At 39.8% G+C, this 23,809-nt stretch overlaps 1 protein-coding gene across 1 annotated transcript; it reads right to left on the bottom strand.

Moving 5' to 3' along the window:
• Positions 1 to 65: 65 nt before the first annotated feature.
• LOC103701589 (afadin- and alpha-actinin-binding protein) lies at positions 66 to 23,794 on the bottom strand. The gene is made up of 16 exons (XM_039118776.1): positions 23,652 to 23,794; positions 23,523 to 23,551; positions 23,316 to 23,427; positions 23,091 to 23,188; positions 21,839 to 21,935; positions 21,665 to 21,754; positions 21,483 to 21,545; positions 21,276 to 21,350; positions 20,967 to 21,032; positions 20,815 to 20,892; positions 4,545 to 4,655; positions 4,337 to 4,414; positions 4,119 to 4,238; positions 1,566 to 1,609; positions 1,415 to 1,472; positions 66 to 314 (listed from the first exon to the last, which is right to left on the bottom strand). The coding sequence occupies exons 1-16, from the start codon at positions 23,682 to 23,684 to the stop codon at positions 306 to 308; spliced, it is 1,161 nt and encodes a 386-aa protein (XP_038974704.1). The 5' UTR covers positions 23,685 to 23,794; the 3' UTR covers positions 66 to 305.
• Positions 23,795 to 23,809: the final 15 nt, after the last annotated feature.

Raw genomic sequence — 23,809 nt, 5'->3', positions numbered from 1 at the left:
TCATATGCATAATCATCTTGAAGAAGAGAAGAAATATAGGGCAGAAATAAAGCCAAAGTAAACTATTATGACAACACGAGAACTATTATAAATTTATAAAAAAGCTATATATTGAGGAATATTAATGGATTCACTCGGTTCTTCTGAACCACCAACATGAATAGTCCAGTAAAGCTATCCAAAATACTTACAAAAGGTTTTTAACACTTGTCATCTCTGGCACTTTGATCTCAGCAGCAAACCTAGTTTATATCAAGTCAAAAGCATGCACCACTACCATCAAAATACCAGAGCACCCTGGATTTTTACACCGCCTAGAACCACAAGAATGACATGATCAGTACTCAATATTTCAATGGAAAAGCAAAAAACATCTTCCTATTTTACTTAATTGCCGTAATAAACATTGTAATGCCATAGGGATACATATCGCAGGTATAGAAGTATCTACAACACCTACTCCAGATTCAACTTCGGGACAAAAGAAGTATGCGTATAACATATAGTCTGTTCTCTGAGCATGCTTTAAAGGTTCCAAGGCATACGTATTCTGATGCCAATATGTACAACGGGCATTAATTTGATAAATTATATTGTTCGTTCCTATTTGCATAGCCTATGCCACAAATGGATGAAATTCAAGAATATGGAGAGGCAAACCATAGAACAAAGTTCATTTGTTTTGACAATTGAAAAGTATCTAATTTTGGTAACCATTTTAGGCCCCTAAGACATTTAAACTAGAACATTTTAGAAATTTGGAAAAAGGATGTCATGATGGATGGCATATATTAAAAGATTTAGATGTTCCATCATGCATTCTAGCACCAGATCTTTACTTTTTACTAAGTTAATTATGCCCAGATAATATCAAAGTTGTCATTATATTTAAATTAACAAAAAAATGAACTAAAATCATGCATAACATTGCACCGTTTAGTCATTTAATATTTAAATAAACAGTAGTTGACTTCTTGATATGATTGAAAGGATGTTTGAGGTTCTGTATTTTTTTTTTGGCTTTAAAATGAATTCTGGATTACAAATTCGGTCAACATCCGTTCAAGTCAGAAAAAATGGCTTCCTATTAGAAAATTTCATGCTTGAGTTGGTACCAAAGATACTGTGCTCAGTACACCATTTGTACACGGGGTGGCAGCAAGCTGAAATTTTAGGTGAACTGCTGAAGCCAAAATGGGCATGTTGGCATGATCAATGTTGCATACTCTATTAAGGGATATGAGGCTTATGTGCATGGTTACATGCTGCTCAAAGACATGTCCCTTGAACAACTCATTGTTGAATTATATCCTCTAACCTTATATACATAAACAGCAATTGTTCAAGCTCAGTCTGGGTAAGGATTATTAAAAAATTGTAAAAGCAACTTTCAGGAAGATAAAACTTTGCACACCTCAGCAGATGCTGAATGGATCACTTCTCTCTCAGCATCTAAATGGCTACTCAATATCCTACAGAGAAGAAGGAGATGCATCAATGCGTAAGCCACTGAAATAACAAAACTAATGAAAAAAAAAAGAAAGAAAATTTTCTAAAGAATCAACCTTGGCTTCTCAGACTTTGCAAAATGTTTGGACATTATTGAAGCCTGCATTGAGATTCCAGATGAAGGTCAGTCTTGTGATTTCCTAGTAATAAAATAAATTATGTGCTTGAAATTCCAAGAAATGGAGGTTTAATGGATATGTAAATACAAGATTAATTACAGCAGAAAGGCATATTCTTGTGTTTCAAATACACAAGATCTTAAAATATTCAAAATGTGCTTAGTCTTATATACAGACCAATAGTTTAAGACCCGGCCTGGTTGACCCGCCTAACTTGTGCTCCGTAAACAAACACGGGTCAGGTCAACCCCAAACCTAGATTTCCTAAAAACCAGCAACCCGCTATTCACTCGATTGGTTCAACCTGCTTTGACCTGGTTTTTTCTTAATTATTATTTGGTTTGTTTTGGTATTCTATCCAAATTCTAGTTGTTAACTCGTAAGAAAATACTTTCCATCCTCAAAAATGGGAAAAAAAAAATTTACGATACACTTGTTAGGTGCTCATATATTATTAATATATTAATATAAAATAATACTAAATAATAATTTCAATATGCCAACAATAATATAGCACTATTATTAAAATATAACATCAGTATATAATAAGAAATATTAATATTCAAATTTGGTTAACAATATCATAAGATAATCTGATTATATCAGTATTAATAATATATTATTAGTATTATACTAATATCATATGATACTATGGTAATGATTATGCAAATCTTATAGCCATATAAGAATGTTGATATTATTATTAAATAATTTTTATATTAATATGATGATTTTAATTGACTATAGTAATATTAATATTAGTATAAATATTAAAATTTTGTTAATAATATTATGTTATTTTTTAAAGTATTATGATAATAAGATAATACTAATGTTAATATCAAAAACATTATTTAGGAATATTATTTTCAGTACTATTGTATTAATTTAATATTTATATAATATGAACTTTTCATAATATTGTCATTTTTTGTACATTAGTACTATTATATTAATATAATACTATATTATAATATACTAACTACAATATTTATATTAATTATAATCATATTACAATAGTATCATAAGTATAATAATATTATCATAACAACATAATTAAATAATATTACAATATTCCAATATATAGTATGATATATTATAATACAATAATTTGATTAATAATATAATATTAAGAAAATAAATAATTTTAATACAATATGTAACATATATTATTGTATTTTCCATAGATGATATATCATTGTAAAATACTTTCAATATATAATCAAATAATCAATATTAACAACATAATAAATAAACATTATTGCGAACACAAAAACAATATCCATGCCCCCCCCCCCCCCCCCGGGTATGGTTTTGCTGCTTCTTATGGGAATTCAATACCCTCAGGAGTCAGCATTAGCGTGTCTGGAGTTACCAGACATGGGAATGGGCTGGATGGGAAAACGTTACCAATTCCCACCTCCTAATGCTGACAAAATCCAGCATAGTCTGAAAGGCCACATGTTAACTCTACTTAGACATTAATTATTGGAGATGCCTGCATTTAGTATTCCTAGAAAAATAAAGAAATATATAACTGATATAGTGTGAGTTATGCACAACCAGACTCATGTATACACAAATGTCACATAAAAATAACTGCATGCCGCTCACGAAAACCTACTAATGTATTTTATATTGCCCCCCCTACGAATGCTCCAATAGAGAAATTGAAACCCTACAGCATGTTGAGCCTCCCAGAGTTCAGTGTGTCTCTGCAATTCACCAGTATACTCTAATAAAAGCTTGACTTGTGCACTTTCCATAAATAAAAAACATGCACTCCTTCATTCTTCACTTGACCTAAAAACTTTTTCATACTGTTCTCTCTTTGACATGACTGTCTTAAGCCCCTGCCACATGCACGGAAACGGGAAAAGATGACAGAAGGGGGGTGCACCTCCTGCATTTTTACCATTACTGTGTGCAGCTAAAGTGAGAGAATGGTGATATGTTTATTCGAACTTCAAAAATCAAACAGAAAAGATAAATGCAAAAAGGACTAGATTTACTTAACAGTATTATACTCATCTATGTGCAGCCTCACTTTAAAAAAATGAGCAGTCAAGCAGACTAGTACTGGGCATGCACACATATGATTCTTCGCAAGAGGCATTCAGTACATTTCACAAGTACACGGCCCATCCTACTTATAGTAAGACAATCATTTTATGATTGAGACAAGAATATTTATTAGAGTGAATATGGAGGGATGAATTTGAAGTTATTAGGAAGTGAGACCCGAAGCCTCACAACCTTCTAAATGAGGGACAAGTTCTCATGCATAAAAACATAGTCATGCTAGGCTCTAGCATTACATACAGAATCAATCAATTTCAACCAAAATGGGAATCAATTCATTAAGATGTTGAGATGTAGAGAACCAAAGTACACTAAAATAAATGAATCGAAATCAACAAACCACTGGCATCAAAATTGAATTTATCAAAATAATAAAAAAAGTCAATTTTCAAAAATAGAAACTTAAACCTGCTCTTGAATGATGCTCCTAGCTTCAACAAGTTGAGCTTCAAGCTCAAGCTCTCTCTCAGTTGCTTCAGAGGTCACCTCTGCTCCTTTCTGTGCATCTTGAAGCTGTAGCATCCCTGCCTGTTACAGAAAAGATGATGAAAGTTGAAGCAGTGCAGAAAGAAAGTGTAAACAAATAATAAAAGAAATGCTGTTAGCTCCAAGCCAATGGAAACCACCTTAATTGAAGCCATCTTAGTTCGTAAGCTCTCTTCTATTTGATCTCTAGCCATGTGGAAAGGTAGATCAAAGAAATCCTGCAGGTAACAATTGCATGACACGAGCGTGGGTTAATCAGAAATATCTAACTAAAAACCGCGCCCCCCCCCCCCCCCCCAAAAAAAAAAAAAAAAAAAAACCTTTAATATTTAGCAGTTATGACCATACCGTCCTGCCACCTAATGGAGACTGAGGAGATCCTGCCACTTGTTTTTCATTGACAGCGACAGTTTGTTGGGACAGGCCATTTGGAGCATTTAAAAAGTCCCGCATATCCATCTAAAGAAGCAAAAAGGATTGGCACAGCAATTCATTTAAACTTTCTTCGAATTAAGATAAGCACAGCTTGCAATTAAGGTTAAGAAAAATCAGCATATTAAGAATCAGAATTGACAGAATCTGATAATCCAGTGGCTTCAATGATAATGTGTTAAAAGCATGGAAATGAAAGATATGTAGAAGAAGCCACATCCAACTTATTTGCGAAATGAAAATTTTGCATGACGAATAAATTAAAATGATCATTTAATGACATAGATAATGCTATTCTTCAAAAGAAATCAGGAAAAGGGCAGCAAACAAACAGGAGAAGAAATCTGTAAAGCATGGAAAGGATATAGGGTACAGATATGACATGAAACAATTGCACCAATACCACAAATCATGGAGAAATAGAATAAATATTTAAACATATATGTAAAAAAAAGCATTCATAAAGCATAATGGGTTATCATAATAACATAGTCCAATAATCCATACAGCAACTTTGACTCTAGAGTTACCCCTTCGCTGCCCATCACTACAGTCAATGTTCATCAAAAGGAGAGAGAAAAAGGAAAATGTCCTATCAGTTGCACTCATACAGCAAATCTTGGAGCAATAGAATACAAAATAGCGGGGACAAAACAATAAAGAAACATTTATCCTTACATATATGTAAAAAAGCATCCATCAAGCATAATGGATTATCATAAAAACAGACCCACATTCCAAATGACAACATCAACTCTAGGGCACCATCATGCCCGTCATTATAAGTCCAACAATCATTAAAATGACAAAAAAGGGAAATGTCCTCCTCATCCCCAGGGTATTCAAGAAGTATCCCTAGCCTATTCAGAAATATCTGGATTCCTTTTTATTTTTTTAGGAATCTAAACAAGTACACTGCATGTATCTAACTTTACTCAATGAGTGTCAAATTCTGATACATAGGCAATGCAATTTAAATCATCTATTTGTCAACTTGTAGATTAGAAGCAATTCTTATGCGAACCACAGGGACAACTAAAACTTAAAATGAAAAGGAAAAAAGATGACATATCCAAATTTCTTTAGTATCTGCTACCTAATCAGACCATAAAACTGCTTCATTTACTAAAAAACAGCACAAGGGGAACACCTAATGAGGGAGTAATCTCCAATATTAGCATTATGATCCTTTCATGTAATGCACTACTGCCACCATTTTTGTTGTTGGGCACGCCGGTGAGGGGGGGGTCGACAATGAGATAGGAAGATATCTTATTCTAGCTTTCAATTAAAATGACCATGACATGTGAAAACATTTCTCTTGGATTACCATTAAAACCAAAAGAAACCATAAATTTGTCTTGGCCAATAAAATTAAGATTAAAGTTGAGTGCAATAAAATGGTTTGGGGGGGTGGGGGCTACAAAACAAATTTGAACAATGAGATAGGAAGATTCCATATTCTAGCTCTCAATTAAAATGACCATGACATGTGAAAACATTTCTCTTAGATTACCATTAAAACCAAAAGAAACCATGAATTTGTCTTGGCCAATAAAATTAAGATTAAAGTTGAGTGCAATAAAATGGTTTACAAGTATCACAGTCACTTAATGTGCCCTGACATAAATCTGACTGTTACAGATAATGCTAGACAAGCCACCAGAAGTGCCAGCTAAGTCAACTTCTCGCTTCATATAAGCAATCATCAATTTCTTGAAAAAGGTCAAACAGGAAAGCTATATTTAATCAGACTGGAAAAATCCAAAGTTGGGCTACCAGATGATTGTACAAGATAGAGGTGCATTAGTCATTGTGCAAAATATTTTAAATATCATAATAATAGATTATCTTTCAGTTCATGGTCATGAGTCAACTTACTGCTTTATTCTATCGTTGATTAATTCATTAATATCTGTTCAAAGGAGTGCAGTTCGTTTTTACTAAACAGCATATATTTTCATTTTAAAAATTGTCTTCAATGGTAAAAAGATTTCTTGGAGTGTTGTTTCAAGGCATGATGCAATATCAATAAGACCTAACAGCCAAACCGACTAATAAACCATGATTGAGATTGCAAAAAATGGCCTCACCAACCTCATAACATTCCAAAAGCAGCTGCAGGCTTACACAGCTCATCCATCAATACTCTATTAGCCATTTAATATATGAGAGTAGCCTAGAAAAGCTCTAAACCTCTGATCCTACTGTTCAACTTATTAGGCGTCCTGTGAAGAAATGACTACACGAGAAAAACATAAAAATGGATATCAGTCCCAGAATGATATCATCTCATATCTAACCTCTGTAATGACAAAAGCTCTACCATTACAATCCAAAACATGCTCGAGGATCTCCGACCTTGGTTACTAGTGTCACGCCCTAGATCCGACCCGTGATGCGGCTGTGCTACCGCAAGCTACTGCCTAATAACACGAAGCCATATTAACAATTCATACAAAAGTATCATTTTATTTAATAAATCTTTTCCAAAAGGGAACAGTAGAGAGCTCTAAAATTTGTACAACCAGCATCAATTCCCCAAACCCTAACGGCTTCAAGCTCCCTGCTCCTAGCAACCTTATTTATCCGAAAGAAAAATAACAGGAGTCGTATGAGCTATGCGGCTCAGAAAATAACCATGCACCATCTTACCAGATCAAGCATAATATTTTATATGCCAATGCATTATTTAAGCAAAATAACAAATATTCCAAGATAAGCATTTCATAACACATATTAAAATAGGTCATAAAGCAATGCATGCTCAATCACGCAAGTTCGTAAACATGGAAATGCAATGTAAAGAATTGCCATTTATTCATGCTTTAAAAATTGTGCTCTCAGATGGAAGTGCAACTATGGTCACTATTATACCAATGACAGGGTCGTAATCTTTACCAACTACTATTACCTGCTAACAGGGTCATATGTCAGCTACTATTACCTACTGGTAGAGTCGTCTGCCAACTACTATTACCCTTTAACAGAATCATATGCCGAGCTACTATTATCCACTGGCGAGGGTCATACATAGTAATATGAGAGTTCATAAATCATTTCATAATTTTCGTAAACCATATCTCATAATTAGATTGAAAGATGAATAATGGCATCATTTGTGTAAAATCCATGATCATGTTATAAACTTGATTTTCATGCAATTTTTCTACATCATCATAATTCATGTATACACAATACAGTATTCATGAAAAATGCCATTTAGCCAAATCATGCAACACTTGCTAACATATGCTTGATCCTAAAATTTATGAAAATGCATGACCATTCATGTAATTTATAATTTTATATCTAAAATAATTTCAGTAATTCAAAATCAATAAGATTTGTGTCAGGGTTACTTATCTCGATTCGGATGACAAATCCACAGTACCTAGCAATATCATAAAGATCAGATTATTTGCCACTCATTCATTATTTTCCATTTTATTTATTTATTTATTATTATTATTATATTATTTAAATATATTTATTTATTTTCTTAATTCTCTATTTATTTATTTACTATTTATTTATGCATTTTATTTTATTTTTATTTTTATTTTCTTTTCTTTTTCTTTTCTTTTTCTTCTCTTCTTCTTCTTCCCGAAGCTTCTCCTTCTTTTCCTTTCTTCTCCTCCCTTCTTCTCCTGCGAAAGGAGGAGGGCATGCTCAGGAGGGGCTGGGGCCCAAGACCAGCGGCGCCCGCCGCAGCCGGCCCTCTCTTCCTTCTGCAGAGGAGAGAAAGAGCTCGGAAGAAGAAGAGCCCGCGGCAGCCGGCCCTCTCTTCCCATGGAGGAGAGAGAGAGAGCCAGGGAGAACTCGCGGCAGTCGCGGCGCTCACAGCCAGGCTACCCACGGCCAAGGCCAACAGCGGCTCACGGCCACACACGCGGTGAGTCCCTTCTTCCTTCTCTTCTTTTCTTTTTATCTTCCACCTCCTTCGGTGGAACTGGGGGTTTCTAAACCCCGTCACATCGAAGGAGGAAAGGGGCCTCCGGCACACCGCAGCCCTGGCTGAGGGCTAGCAGCGCCTGCGGCCGAGCCGACGCCTCCCTCCCCCCTTCCTCACTGCGGCAGGGGAGGAAGATAGAACCTCCCTCATCCCACTACAGCAGCAAAGAAGGGCAAATCTGAGCCCATCTATCGACCTCGCCGAAGTAAAGGGGGAAGGGAGAACTACCTCGGCCGCCGATGACTATGGCTACGGCTGCGGTCGAGCACAGCGCCAGATCCACAGCCGAGGACCACCAGGTAGTTTCTTTCCCCTTTCTATTTTCTTTTCTCTTGTTATCTCGAGTAGATCAGGAGGAAGGGAGGCAAAAAAAGGGTTTTAGAAATGTTACCAAGCTCCGGGAAGGAGCTGCGACGACCCTCTCCAACGGCACCGACGTGGGTTCAGGAAAACCTATCTCTAAGGAAGGAGGAAGAAAAACTGAGAGGGAGGGGAGAGTTATGGTAATGGTGAGCCATCGGGGACTTTTTGGTGGGGACACAGACCACCGTTTCCAGCATGTGTATAGGCGTCGCCGGCGTGCATAGCACTTTGGCTGCCATAGTTTTATTTCTTATGTATTTTGGTTTATTTATTATGTATTTTCGTCCTTGTTAGTTGTTGACTTGTTATGACTGTATTTAGCTATGTTGTGGGGATCATGGGTAGTTATATGATGTTTTGTGGGAATCATGGGCAGTTACATAGAGGGCTATATATGAGACCCTCATGTCTATTGTTGTGGTTAGAATATTTGGATTAAAAAAAAAAGGACTTTGCTTTGGCATCTGGTGGACTCCAGACTTCTCCCTCCTCCTTCCCCTTCTTAAATTCTTTTCTAAATCAGCTGTCCCGCATCAGTTTGGTATCAGAGCACTGTTGGGCTTTGCCTCTGTGCCAACGCCCCGATCCTCAGTCTACTTCCCTTCCCTTCTTTCACTGCCATTTTCTGGGCCGCAGTGGGACAGTCTGCAAAAAAAAAAAAAAAAAAAAAAAAAATCTTTTGTTGTCTCCTCTGTCCCGAAACTCCCACAGAAATCTACCAAGTGTATGGCAGAGCACCGCCGGATCCCAGGATTCCGGTGGGCACACGAAATCTACGCGGTAACCCGACCCCGGACGCCGGAGCGAGCTGACGGACCACGGGTGACTCCCTCTGTCAAAAAGAAGAGGAGCATCGCTGCCCTTCTTTCAGATCTGTCCCTCGGACCCGCCGAAGCGTCTGCCGGCCACCGCGCACACGAAGAGAGACGGGAGACATTCCTGCGAGGAAACCCAGTGCCGGAGCAGGTGACCGGTCGCCGGCCACCACCACAGACCACTGAGACCCCCCCCCCTCCGCACTGCTAGCGTGGACTTCGGCACGATCGGCCGCCGGGAACTGCCAGCAACCGTAGCCGCAGAGCCCGGTACCACCTCCCGAAACCGTCGGGAGGTTGAAGAAACACCAGCTAACGGGTAAGTCCCTCACCCGTTACCCAGTCTATTAACCCGGATCCGTTTCCAAAAAAAAAAAAAAAAGAAAAAAAAAAAAAAAAAAAAGGTCACATGACCCTCACGTGAGCCTCGCACGTGACTTCACACGTGAGGGACAGCAGACGCAGCACGTGACTTGCACGTGCTGTTCAAAAAAAAAAAAAAAAAGCAAGAAAGATCGTACCTGTTGCTCGACGGAGAAGAACCCTAGATCTAGGGTTCCGCCACCACTGCCGCCGTCGACGCTTCGCTGCTTCGCATCATCCGCCTCGCCGCTCCCAGCGCCCTCCAAAACGAAGATCGCCCCTGCTGAACTCGCCCCTCTCTTCCACCCGTTCCCATTTCTTCCCCCTCTCAGCTCACTAAACCCTAAACCCCTTTCTTTTTCTCCCTTTCATCTCACCAAGACCCCTTCTTCTTCTGTGCCGCCACCTCCGACTTCCGCTGCCGACTCCATCCTCCGCCTTCGCCGACCCCCTCGCTCCCCAGAACGAGGGATCCACCCTCCGACATCGCTCCTTCCCCTTCTTCTTCTATTATTTCCCTCTTTTTTTTTCCCCCACGGCGTCTCCCTCGGGTTTACTCCCACAGACACAGAGGGATCCGAAGCCATCCAGAAGCTTCGGATCCACGGTGTTCTTTTAATTTCGGGCGAGCGGGCCGACCCCAGCCTTCGGCCCATTACAGGAGAATTCTGTAGCCCATTATCTTGTGGGCCTGATTTTTCCAGCCTCTACAATTGGATCCAGACCCTGCCACGTGTTGGACTTCCACAACGATACCCGCAGTTGGCCGTCTTCCAGCAGCATCTTCTACAAATCATCGGGCTCCGGTTCTGCACTCTGACATCCAAATTCATCCACTGATTCAGATCTGTAAGAAGAGGTCGTATCTTCCCTTTACATAATTATTTTTCAGCCTTTCCCTATAAACTAGTTTATCTTTAGATTATTATTGTTTTCACTTCATGTTGTCGGTTTGAGATAGGACCTCAATTTTATAAAAGCCTATGCCCCTTGAAAACACATATTGAGCCTTATAAATTATTTTCAAATCCTCGAAAGGCAACTAGGAAATTTTACTGGAATCTGGTGAAATCCAAATCAATTTGAAGGACCCCACTTTCATTAGATTAACCTGTAAAGATTTTGCATGATCCAGGCCAAGGTTAGCAGTACCTAAGGTCCTGATATTTAGTTATCTGCTGTGCTAATTCGAAAGTAACCAAGACTACGTCAAAAGTCGTCTTTTATTCAACATTGTTGATTTTATTTTGAATGTTAATTATATATCTAGGATTTTTGAATTCTAGAGTATGACAACTCGCAGCGGTACATCTTACTCACATGAGATGACGACCAACCCAAGCCAACAGGTGTTAGATGCCATAGCAGCATTAGAAACCAGATTAGGAGCAAGGATCACTGACCTTGAAACTAGACTGAACACTCGTTTGACTATGGCTGAAAATTCAATCACCAACCTCCAAGTTACTCACAACGATGGAGAGTCTGAACTTGGTGAGTTTGAACCGCTCCGTGCCAGAGGCCTTGGGCAACAACACCAAAGGGACTATCTAAGATCGCGTGAGACACCAGATGAGCACGTAATGCGCAGTATTAAGATCGATGCACCAAGTTATGATGGTCGTCTCGACCCAAAAGTCTTCATTGACTGGCTCGCTGATATGGACCATTACTTTGAATGGTATAATCTATCAGAAGATCGCAGAGTTCGCTTTGCAAAAATGAAGCTCACTGGTCCCGCAAAGTTGCATTGGAACACAATAGAAAATATGCTTGCTAGAGCTAGGCAACCCCCTGTGGTACAATGGGATGAAATGAAGGAGAAGTTAAAGGAAAAATATCTCCCAACATCCTATAAGAGTCGCCTGTTAGATCAGTGGCAACGACTGATTCAAGGAAACAAACCTGTGTCTGAGTACATCGCTCGCTTTGATGAGTTCTTCATGCGATGTGATGCACGCGAGAGTGTGGAATTGACCCTTTCTAGGTTTAGGTCCGGATTGCGAGATGATTTACAAAAAGAGCTTATTCTGCGTGAGGTCAATTCATTAGAACATGCTTATCAACTTGTCCAAGACATTGAGCGTTATACTAATAAGACAACTTTTAGGCGATTTGATCTTAAGGAGACCAATTATAAGAACACCCACGGTAGTCAAACTAATACTTGGAGTAAGCCTAATATTAGAAATCAAGCGACTGAGTCCCCAAAAATTAATGATCAAAAGAGTAAGGGAATTTTAAGTGAACCACCCAAAATTTCTCGAGATCAGTGTTACAGATGTTTTGGTTTTGGGCATAGAGCTAGTCAATGTCCTACTAAGAAAACATTGGTCATCGAAGAAGATAGAAATGATGAAGAGAATGAGTTGGTCCATGAACCAGAAATAGACCCTGAAGAGTCAGATGAAGGTGAGGACCCGGATTCACTTGAGGGTTCCACTCCTTTAGGCGTAGTCAGGTGTGTCCTTACACAACCAAAGCGAGAAGATGATGACTGGAGGCGTCGATCCATATTTCACACCTATATCAAATGTGGCGAACATAGCTGTAAGGTTATCATTGACAGTGGGAGTTGTGTCAATGTTGTATCCACAAGAACTGTCAAGAAGCTACAGTTAAAGACAGTGCCTCACCCTAACCCTTATAATGTGTCTTGGGTGGATAAAACCGCTATACCAGTCACTGAGCGTTGTCTAGTCCAAATCAACTTTTCTGAATATAATGATAAGGTCTGGTGTGATGTTATTCCCATGGACGTCGGACACATCATCCTTGGTAGGTCGTGGCTTTATGATTTGGATGTGACCATTTATGGCAAATCCAATTCCTGTTCTTTTGTTCACCAAGGAAAGAAAATTCGACTAAACCCTCTACCGCCTAGACCTTCTATTGCTGGAAAGAAGGATGTGAAGGTTGAAAAGCGCCTTCAAATCATTAGTCCTAAGGAATTTGAGAAAGCAGCAGCCCAAGGATCCATAGTCATTGTGTTAGTGTCCAAAGAAGTTGTTCTTGATTTTCAAGTAGATTTTCCGAAGGAAGTTCATCATGTTCTGGAAGAATTTAGGGATCTCTTTCCTGAGGACCTTCCTGATGAGCTTCCCCCTATGCGTGACATTCAGCACGCCATAGACTTGGTTCCAGGGGCGACTCTTCCGAACTTGCCTCATTATAGATTAAATCCGATTGAACACGCTGAATTGAAACGGCAAGTTGATGAACTACTCCAAAAGGGGTTCATCCGAGAAAGTCTTAGCCCGTGTGCGGTGCCGGCGCTTCTAACGCCCAAAAAAGACGGCACTTGGAGAATGTGTGTGGATAGTAGGGCAATTAATAAGATAACGGTTAAATATCGGTTTCCAATACCACGATTGGATGACATGCTTGATATGATGGCAGGTGCCGCTATCTTTTCCAAAATTGACCTTAAAAGTGGTTACCACCAAATCCGTATCCGCCCAGGTGATGAATGGAAAACAGCTTTCAAAACCAAAGATGGGTTATACGAGTGGCTAGTCATGCCCTTCGGATTAACAAATGCACCTAGTACATTTATGCGAATCATGACCCAGGTGCTAAGACCTTTCATGGGTAAATTCCTTGTAGTCTACTTTGACGATATCTTAATTTATAGCAAAAACAAGGAACAACACCTTGAGCACCTACGTTTGGTTTGCAATTCACTAAGAAAAGAAAGCCTATATGCGAATCTTAAGAAGTGTTCATTTATGACTGATCGTGTAATCTTCTTAGGATTCGTTGTTTCTTCTGAGGGTGTTTCAGCAGACCCACAGAAGGTCCAAGCTATTCTTGAATGGCCCGAACCCACGACATTATTTGAGGTGCGAAGCTTCCACGGCCTAGCCACCTTTTATAGAAGGTTCATCAAGAATTTTAGTACGATCACTGCACCGATTACGGATTGTATCCGGAAAGGTGAATTTCATTGGACCGTTGCGGCCTCAAGGGCATTCCAAGAGATCAAGACTAGAATGACTGAAGCTCCGGTAATGCGTCTTCCAGATTTTACTAAAGTTTTTGAAGTCTCTTGTGACGCATCTGGTCTAGGTATAGGTGGAGTCTTAAGCCAAGACAGACATCTTATTGCATACTTCAGTGAGAAGCTAAATGATGCCAAACGAAAATATTCCACCTATGACAAAGAATTTTATGCAGTTGTACAAGCGCTGCGTCACTGGCGTCACTATCTATTACCTCAAGAGTTCGTATTATATTCTGATCATGAAGCTTTGAGGTACTTGAATTCTCAGAAACGATTGAGTTCACGACACGGAAAGTGGGCTGAATTTCTTCAAGAATACACATTCGTGTTATGTCATAAAGCAGGAATTGACAACAAGGCAGCTGATGCCCTAAGCCGACGTGTCGCACTACTTTTGTCAGTGAGCATAAAGGTTACTGGATTTGATCGTATGATTGCTGATTATGCAACTTGTCCAGACTTTGCTGAGATCTATGCTAGTGTGTTAGAAAGTCACACCAGGGACAATAGTGATTACCTTGTGGTTGATGCATTCCTATTCCGAGGAAACAAGCTATGTATCCCTCAAACGTCCCTTCGAGATTTTCTTGTTTGGGAACTTCATGCGGGAGGAATAGCTGGCCATTTTGGTAGAAATAAGACCATTGATATGGTCGAACAAAGATTTTATTGGCCTAGCTTAAAACGGGATGTTGCAAAAATTGTTAGTCAGTGTCGTACCTGTCATCTATCCAAACAGCGCAAACAAAACACTGGCTTATATACACCCCTTCCTGTCCCAGATCGTCCTTGGCAGGATATTAGTATGGATTTTGAGCTAGGATTGCCAAAGACTAGAAGTAAGCATGATTCCATTCTCGTGGTAGTGGATCGGTTCTCTAAGATGGCACATTTTCTACCCACTTCCAAGACTTCTGATGCCTCCAAAGTTGCGAGGATTATCTTTGATGAGGTCGTTAGGCTCCACGGGCTTCCAGCCTCGATAGTGACTGATAGAGATGTCAAATTTGTTAGTTATTTTTGGAAGACCCTATGGAACTTTATGGGTACTAAGCTTAAATATTCCACAGCCTATCACCCTCAGACAGACGGGCAAACTGAGGTGGTCAACCGCAGTCTAGGAACCCTTCTACGATGTTTAGTAGGTGACCACCCAGGTAATTGGGATCTTCTTCTATCCATAGCTGAATTCGCCTACAATAGCTCTGTAAACCGGACCACTGGCTTGAGCCCTTTTGAAATTGTCTTAGGTTATGTACCGCGAAAACCTATTGATCTTATCCCAGTAGCCCCTAACAATAGAATCTCTGAGACCGCTGAATCCTTTGCGCAACACATGCAAAATTTACATAAAGAGATTAAGAAGAAAATTGAAATCAACAATGCGAGATATAAAACGGGCGTTGACTTACGTCGACGTTATCAAGAATTTCGAGCGGGTGATGATGTAATGATCAGAATCAGACCTGAACGGTTTCCACCAGGAGCCGTTAGGAAATTGCACGCCCGAAGTATGGATCCATACAAAATTCTGAAACGGGTTGGATCTAATGCATATGTGGTGGATATTCCAAGTGATTTTGGGATTAATCCAGTTTTTAATGTAGAAGACTTAGTTGCCTACCGAGGTCCGACAACTATTCCTACTGACCCATTCAATGAGCCTGACACTGACCTCACATCCAACTTTGAGACCCTATTTCCTGCTCCTGCCTTGCCTCCTGTACCTATTTCTCCGCAGATCACAGACACAGTGGAACAGATTTTGGACGATCAGATTGTCAGTACACAGAATGGTGGATATCAGCGATATCTGGTCAGGTGGCATGGTCGACCTCCGTCAGATGATACTTGGATTAGCAGAGATGAGCTTCAGCGACTTGCTTCAGACCTGTTGGAGCATTACCAGACCTCTGTTTCGCCAGAGGCGAACTCCTCTCAGCTGAGGGGAGTTGGTGGGGACACAGACCACCGTTTCCAGCATGTGTATAGGCGTCGCCGGCGTGCATAGCACTTTGGCTGCCATAGTTTTATTTCTTATGTATTTTGGTTTATTTATTATGTATTTTCGTCCTTGTTAGTTGTTGACTTGTTATGACTGTATTTAGCTATGTTGTGGGGATCATGGGTAGTTATATGATGTTTTGTGGGAATCATGGGCAGTTACATAGAGGGCTATATATGAGACCCTCATGTCTATTGTTGTGGTTAGAATATTTGGATTAAAAAAAAAAAGGACTTTGCTTTGGCATCTGGTGGACTCCAGACTTCTCCCTCCTCCTTCCCCTTCTTAAATTCTTTTCTAAATCAGCTGTCCCGCATCACTTTTATAGCCCTCGGAGAGGAAGTGGGTAAGGTCAGCCTCAACAGCCGGCTAGGCAGTTGTAACCGCCTCAACGGCCAAGGAGGTCGTACACCCTTAACCCGGTTTCCATCAGAAGCGGAGAAAGAAGTCTTCTTCTTCTCTATTGTGGCCCTTGGGCTGGCCACATTGGGCCGGCCCATTGGCCCAACTGTGTGCGGGCTGATCACTGGACCCGCCCATTGGCCCATTTTCCAAAATGGAACGGTATAGAGCTCTAAAATTTGAACATTTAGAATCAATTTCTCCAAACTTTAAAGTCTTTAGGTTCCCTGCTCCTAGCAACCCTATTAATCTGAAAAAAAACAATAGGAGTCCTATTGGCCATGCGGCTCAATAAGTAACCATACACCATCTCACTGGATCAAGCATAATATTTCACATATCAATGCATTATTTAAGCAAAATAACAGATATTCCAAGATAAGCATTTTATAACACATATTAAAACAGGTCATAAAGCAATGCATGCTCAATCATGCAAGTTCGTAAACATGGAAATGCAATGTAAAATTATGCCATTATTTCGTGCTTTAAAAATCGTGCTTTCAAATAGAAGTGCAGCTATGGCCACTCTTATACCCGTAATAGGGCCGTAATTTTTACCAACTACTATTATCCGTTGGCAGGATCATATGCCAGCTACTATTATCTGCTGGCAGAGTCATATGCCAATTGCTATTACCCATTGACAGGGTCATATGCTGAGCTACTATTACCCGCTGGCGAGGATCATACATAGCAATCTGAGAGTTCATAAATCATTTCATAATTTTCATAAACCATACTTCATAATTAGATTGAAAGATAAATAATGGCATCATTTTGTGTAAAATCCATGATCATGCTATAAACTTCATTTTTATGCATTTTTTCTTCATCATCATAATTCATGTATACACAATATAGTATTCATGAAAGATGCCATTTAGCCATATCATACAACACTTGCTAACATATGCTTGATCCTAAAATTAATGAAAATGCATGATCATTCATAAAAATTATAATTTCATATCTAAAATAATTTCATATCTGAAATTTATAATTTGTGTCAGGTTACTTATCTCGATTCGGATGACAAATCCACAGTACCTAGAAATATCATAAAGATCAGATTATTTGCCACTCGCTCATTATTTTCTATTTTATTTATTTATTTATTTATTGTTATTATTTTATTTCATTTAAATATATATATTTATTTATTATCTTAATTCTCTATTTATTTATTTCCTATTTATTTATGTATTTTATTTTATTTTTTTTTTCTTTTTTTCTTTTTCTATTTTTTTCTTCTTTTTCTTTCCTTTTTCTTCTCTTCTTCCTTCTTCCTTCTTTCTGAAGCTTCCCCTCTTTTCCTTTCTTCGCTTCCCTTCTTCTCCTTTCTTCTCCTCCCTTCTTCTCCCGCGAAGGGAGGGCATGCTCGGGAGGGGGCCGAGAGAAGAACCCGCGGCGATCACAACATTCATGGTCGGGCTGCCCGCAGTGAGGCCACCCACGGCCGGCGATGCTCGCAGCCGCACATATGGTGAGTCCCTTCTTCCTTCTCTTCTTCTTCTTTTTATCTTCCACCTCCTTCAATGGAACAGGGGTTTCTAAACCCCATCACACTGAAGGAGGAAAGGGACCCCCAACACACCGCCGCCCTGGCCGAGGGACAGCGGCGCCTGTGGCCGCGCCGATGCCTCCTCGCCCCCTTCCTCACTGCGGCAGGGGAGGAAGATAGAACCTCCCTCATCCCACTGCAACAGGAAAGAAGGGCAAATTCAAGCCCATCTATCGAGCTCGCCGCAGCAGAGGGGGAAGGGAGAATTGCCTCGGCCATCGACGACTGCGGCTACGGCTGCAATTGAGCGCAGTGTTGGATCCACAACCGAGGACCACCAGGTAGTTTCTTTCCCCTTTCTATTTTCTTTTCTCTTGTTATCCCGAGTACATCCGGAGGGAAGAGGAAGGCAAGGAAAAGGGTTTTAGGAATGTTATCTAGCTCCGAGAAGAAGCTCCGACAAATGGTAACAAAGCAGACCCGGCCCATAACCTATGTGGACTAGGAGATACTGCAGCACTGATCCATTGGGACTGACCACGGACCAATCGTGGTGATTATTATTAGATTTCAATAGATTTGAACCCTTAGCCTCACGAGGACGTCATGGCTTAAACGAGGAGAGTATGTGAGAACCCGTGCAAGCGTGTGTTTAGTCCCACATTGGCTATTCGCTAAGTAAGGGCACGGCCTCCCCAGCCATTGAGGCGGTTACAACCGCTTAACAGCCGGCTACAACTGCCTAACAGCCAGTTGTTGCGGCCGACCTCACCCACTTTCTTTTCGAGGGCTATAAATGCCCTCGATGGCTCATCATTACCTAGCTCCAGGAAAGGGTTTTAGGAATGTTACCTAGCTCTAGGAAGGAGCTGCGACGACCCTCTCCGGCGGCACCGACGTGGGTTCAGGAAACCCTATCTCTAAGAAAGGAAGAAGAGAAGCTGAGAGGGAAGGGAGAATTACGATAATGGTGAGCCATCGGTGGCTTTTATAGCCCCTGGAGAGGAAATAGGTAAGGTCGGCCGCAGCAGCCGGCTGTTAGGTAGTTGTAACCGCCTCAACGGTCAAGGCGATCGTACACCCTTAACCCGATTTTCATCAAAAGCGAAGAAAGAAGAGTCTTCTTCTTCTCTGTTGTGGCCCTTAGGCTGGCCACATTGGGCTGGCCCATTGCCCCAACTATGTATGGGCTGGTCACTGGACTGAGCCCTCGCATTATCCTCTCCGGCGGCACCGACGTGGGTTCAGAAACCCCATCTTTAATTAAGGAGGAAAATAAACTGAGAGGGAGGGGAGAGTTAAGGTAATGGTGAGCCATCGGGGGCTTTTATAGCCCCCGGAGAGGAAGTGGGTAAGGTCGGCCACAATAGCCGGCTATTAGGCGATTGTAACCGCCTCAACGGTCAGGGCGGCCGTACACCCTTAATTTGGTTTCCATCAAAAGTGGAGAAAGAAGAGTCTTCTTCTTCTCTGTTGTGGCCCTTGGGTTGGCCACGTTGGGCCGGCCCATTGGCCCAACTATGTGCAGGCTAGTCACTGGACCGGGCCCTCACAACTAGAACCAAAAAGATAACCTACATCTGGTGGCCTAATTCTTTGCCCCTACCTTCCACAGGGAACTACAAAACCAAGAAAATTACTGTTTAACAAAACCAATATATAACCTTTCAATTCTTTTAGAGTCTGTGTTGTTTCTAGTTTATGCAAAAGGACGTTATCTTCCAGCCTTTATTTGATGTTTATCTGCCACTTTGTCCCAAATTGATTTTTGTTTTAAAAGGTATACCTTGATCAAACAAGAAATAAATTAATAAAAAAAGAATTAGGTGCACAACAAAAAAAAATATGGGGATTGGATCAACATGTATGGTTCTTAACTCTAACTGTCATCACCAACAGGCAATCCGTACTGGAGGAGGAGAAAACAACAGATAAATATACTAAATATAAACAATAAACTAAATGAACGAGAAAAGAAAATGAAACATATTAAAGCTGAACTTCCAGTAAATTAAGGTTAAGGACTATGAAGAGCCCTTGGACTTCATAGACAATTGCAGAATAATATGCTATAACCATCTTTCCTTCTCTTGATAGTAGCAATACCATAGAAAAGCCTTCTTTCCTAATGATTCAACCCAACTGTACCATTCAAAGTATGGCAGTAATGACATCCAGTGATAATTGGCAGTAGCCAACGACAAGAAGGCAAGGTGTTGTCAGTTGTTATTAACCCACCCAGACTCGTAGAACTTATAAAATTCAAAAATTATCAGTAGTGTATACTTGTTACCATAGGGAGCGAGACAAACTCAGCAAAGTTAAATAATTGTGGTAAATTTCAGAACCATGCCTTTAACAGGTTGGGAAAAAATAAGAAAGGAAGGAAGAAAGAAAGAAAGCAGGTAAAACAAATTCAATAAATCTCTATAGATATTGAAAGAATAACATGTTTACAAATTCCTAAAGTCTTGACGACATCAACCAAAAAACAATGGCATAAAAAATAGCTAATTTGCCATGACCTTTAAATTAAAAAAAAAAAAAAAAAAACCTTAAAACTACTAAATGTAGCTATCGCTCAACAAATCTCAGTACTGTAAATTAATTGTCTAGAAAAACTACCATTACAACCAATTATTTTCAACAACTAGAAAATTCCATCTAAATATGTCCGTAGATAAATCATATCGAAGATATGATTATGTAGCAGCAAACAAGTAAAGACAATGTCATTAAAAAAAACTCTTAACAGCTTATTATTACATGCTTCTACCTGCATAGAACGTAGTAAAGCCCGCAAATCAGAGTTCTCTGCCATCAGCTCTTGCTTCTTTACTTCATATGCATCAACCTATTGGTACCATGTAAGACATTAAGGAAATAACCGACTGCATGCATCACTTGACTGAGTTGGATCTTTCTTACAATCATTTTATAGAAATCATTGTCAGCCTTCTTTCCATTCCATGTTCCACGCTGACGCCCTTCTTTCTGTTGCCATCAACAACAAGCAACATCAGGTGGAAATATTCTTAATTACCTGAAGCATCAAAAAGCTGTACTGGGTATCCAAAAGTAGAATTGAAAGCCCAAAAAGGTTTTAAAAAATGTGATGCGAAGCGCATGAGGATTGGTGTAATCAAATTCAATATGAAGAATATTCGAAGACTGCATTTGTGGATGTAGCTGCTTGTTAGAACTATAAATTGATAATAAAAATAACTTTAACAAAACCTGCAGTAAGTTCATTATCTCCATCCCTGACCGAGATTCCTTCTTTTTCTCCATTAGCACTTGGTTTAGCCTCTCCTGCAAAACAACAGATTAATACCCCCAGTTATTTAGTAAATGCATTTTGGCATGTTCCATGATATGATCAACAAAAACTTTTGCCAAATGAATTTCTGATTATGCAACTGTATATCATAGCAATAACATTACCTGCAGTTTTATGTATTCCTTCTCTTTTTTCTTCATTTCATGTATTTGTTGCGTGCGCACTTGCTTTTCAAAGAAAATTAATGAATCAGGAGAGATGGGTTTGGGGCAGAGGAAGAAGAAGAAGAAAGAATATTTGCCAGAAAGGAGAAGGGACAGAGGCACAATGATAAGATATTTCTCACCTGATTACCAATGACCATTCGCTGAAATTCATCACGTTCCTGCTGCAACTTTTCAATTTGAGCCTTCAAAGCTGCAGTATGTTTAGCCTCCTGATGATAATAAAAGAGTTACAAAGATTAACTGTTCCATCATCATTTAAGAAGTGATATATGAAGGAAAAACAATGAACCAACCATTCGGGTTAAAGTGGCTAGCTCTCGATCTTTTGCAGCTAATTGTGCCTCAAGCCTTTCAATCTTAGCCTCTAATCTTGATAAATCAGACTGCAATCTATAATTATACAACAGCAGTGCCATCAGAAAAAGTGCCTTTCGTTATTAGCTTAAAATGGCATGAAGTAGCTCCTAATGTAGATGTGAAAACGGTCCACTTCCAGTTATAATTAAGAAAACTAATCCAATTTAAGCAGCTCCTAACATGGATTATCTCACAGACTATTTCTGCTTTGGCACTAAATTTGGTGACTTCGGCCAGTGGAAAGATCTTGAAGACCCAATTGGGCACAGAACAATAATCCAGATGACTAATATTAACACATAAAGCTTAAATCCTCCTGTGTACCACCCAAAAAATGCTTTCATATTGTCACCAGCCATACAAATATATGTAATGAAGGATACGAAAATCCCCTAAACAAAATAGTTTAATTGATTATGGATATGTATTTATTTAGGTACACATTGCAATTATATCTTTCATTGCTTGCATCAATTTTCTGGAACTGTTGAGTGAAAGGCTGCATGCTGAAAGGATTGGGAGAAGATATGGTGAAATCATGCTGTTATGCAAGTAGTTGAGGTGAAAATATAAATCACATCACCAAAATATGCAGTTTATAGATCCATATAAGTCATTTCGAACAAGAAAGATGGGAAATCCAGTGCATAACTATTTATGGTTCAGAAGTTGATGGATGACCGAAAAAACAAGCACCATGATCCCCTTGGCAGATCAGTAACAGACTAATACTCAACTCATATAAAGAGTATCAGCATTTAAATTGGGATGATAAAGTGCTGGGAAACCTGATCTTGATAGTCACTAGTAAATGACCAAATATTAAGAAGCCCAAACATAATGCAATGCGCCCAATACTGAAAAAACCCTAAAATCATTTCCGATTTGGTAACTGTGTATATATATGAACTTGAACTTGTCAAACTCTAGCCTGATTAATAGAGCACCATTGACATTATAACTATTCTTTATTCTGGGAAAGACAACATGCTAGTTTCTCTTTGCAATGACCAAAAATTTCATTCAGTGTCACATATAAGTCAAAATTCTATTAATTATGATAAGGAAACGGTTGGATTTAGACTTCTATTACATGTACAAGCTAATTGGAATAACATTATCGGATCCCCATAAATTAAGGCACCAAGAAAGATGAAACTGATAAAAAAAAGTAAATTACACATTCACCTTTGCCTCTGCTCATTAGATGACTCCCTAAACTCAATGTCGCGCTGCCTTTGTTGAAGTAGAGAATAGATGCAATTACATGTCCTTGAAATCGAAACCTACCACCAAAAAATATTAAAGAGAAAAAAGGAAAGAACGAAACATTATAGCAAAAAAACAAGAAAAGTAAAAAAAATCGATAATCACAGAAAAATAAACATAGACCGCCGGATCAAGATGACGAACGGGATCAGTGGCAAAGAGATCCAGTGAGGCTGGGAATCCGAAGGTCACTAGCGTCTGGTTGAGGTACTTGGCGCAATGCTCCAGGTTCCCGGCGTCGGCGAAGGTGTACTCCCTGCAAGATCGGGTCAAAACCCTAGAAAACGGAAACTGGGTTCTGGAACATAGATCGACCGGCCGAAGGCCGCTCGAGGGGGGAGATCTCCTCACCCAATCGCGAAAGGAGGCCCGCCAGTTGCCTGCATTGGAGCAGTAAGTGAGCCAAGATGCCGATCGAAGAGAAAAAGAGAGAAGAGGGGGTTTCGAGAGCGGATCGAGAAAGGGAATGAAGAGAGTTACCCCGAGGTCGCACTCGGACTGAGTCGCGGACATCTCGAGACTCGAAAGTTTCTTCGTACGGCGAACAATGGCGACGCCTTCCCGGTTCCCAGGTGATCCGTGAACGAGCTGTCCGGAAATTTGAATATGGATGCGACTGGGGAGTGAATTATATATCA

This window comes from Phoenix dactylifera, unplaced genomic scaffold (genome assembly GCF_009389715.1).
Source record: "Phoenix dactylifera cultivar Barhee BC4 unplaced genomic scaffold, palm_55x_up_171113_PBpolish2nd_filt_p 000409F, whole genome shotgun sequence".
NCBI lineage: Eukaryota > Viridiplantae > Streptophyta > Magnoliopsida > Arecales > Arecaceae > Phoenix > Phoenix dactylifera.
Note: the sequence above shows the minus strand (reverse complement) of the source record. Positions and strands in the feature narration are given on the sequence as shown.

What these genes read in the sequence shown, in the direction of transcription:
- LOC103701589 (XM_039118776.1), bottom strand. Translation starts at nt 23,684, where the DNA reads ATGTCCGCGACTCAGTCCGAGTGCGACCTCGGG. An exon ending in ATCTCTTTGCCACTGATCCC is followed by an intron (nt 23,189 to 23,315) that starts GTTCGTCATCTT and finishes TTTTGGTGGTAG; the next exon opens with GTTTCGATTTCAAGGACATG. An exon ending in TCTAATGAGCAGAGGCAAAG is followed by an intron (nt 21,936 to 23,090) that starts GTGAATGTGTAA and finishes GTATAATTATAG; the next exon opens with ATTGCAGTCTGATTTATCAA.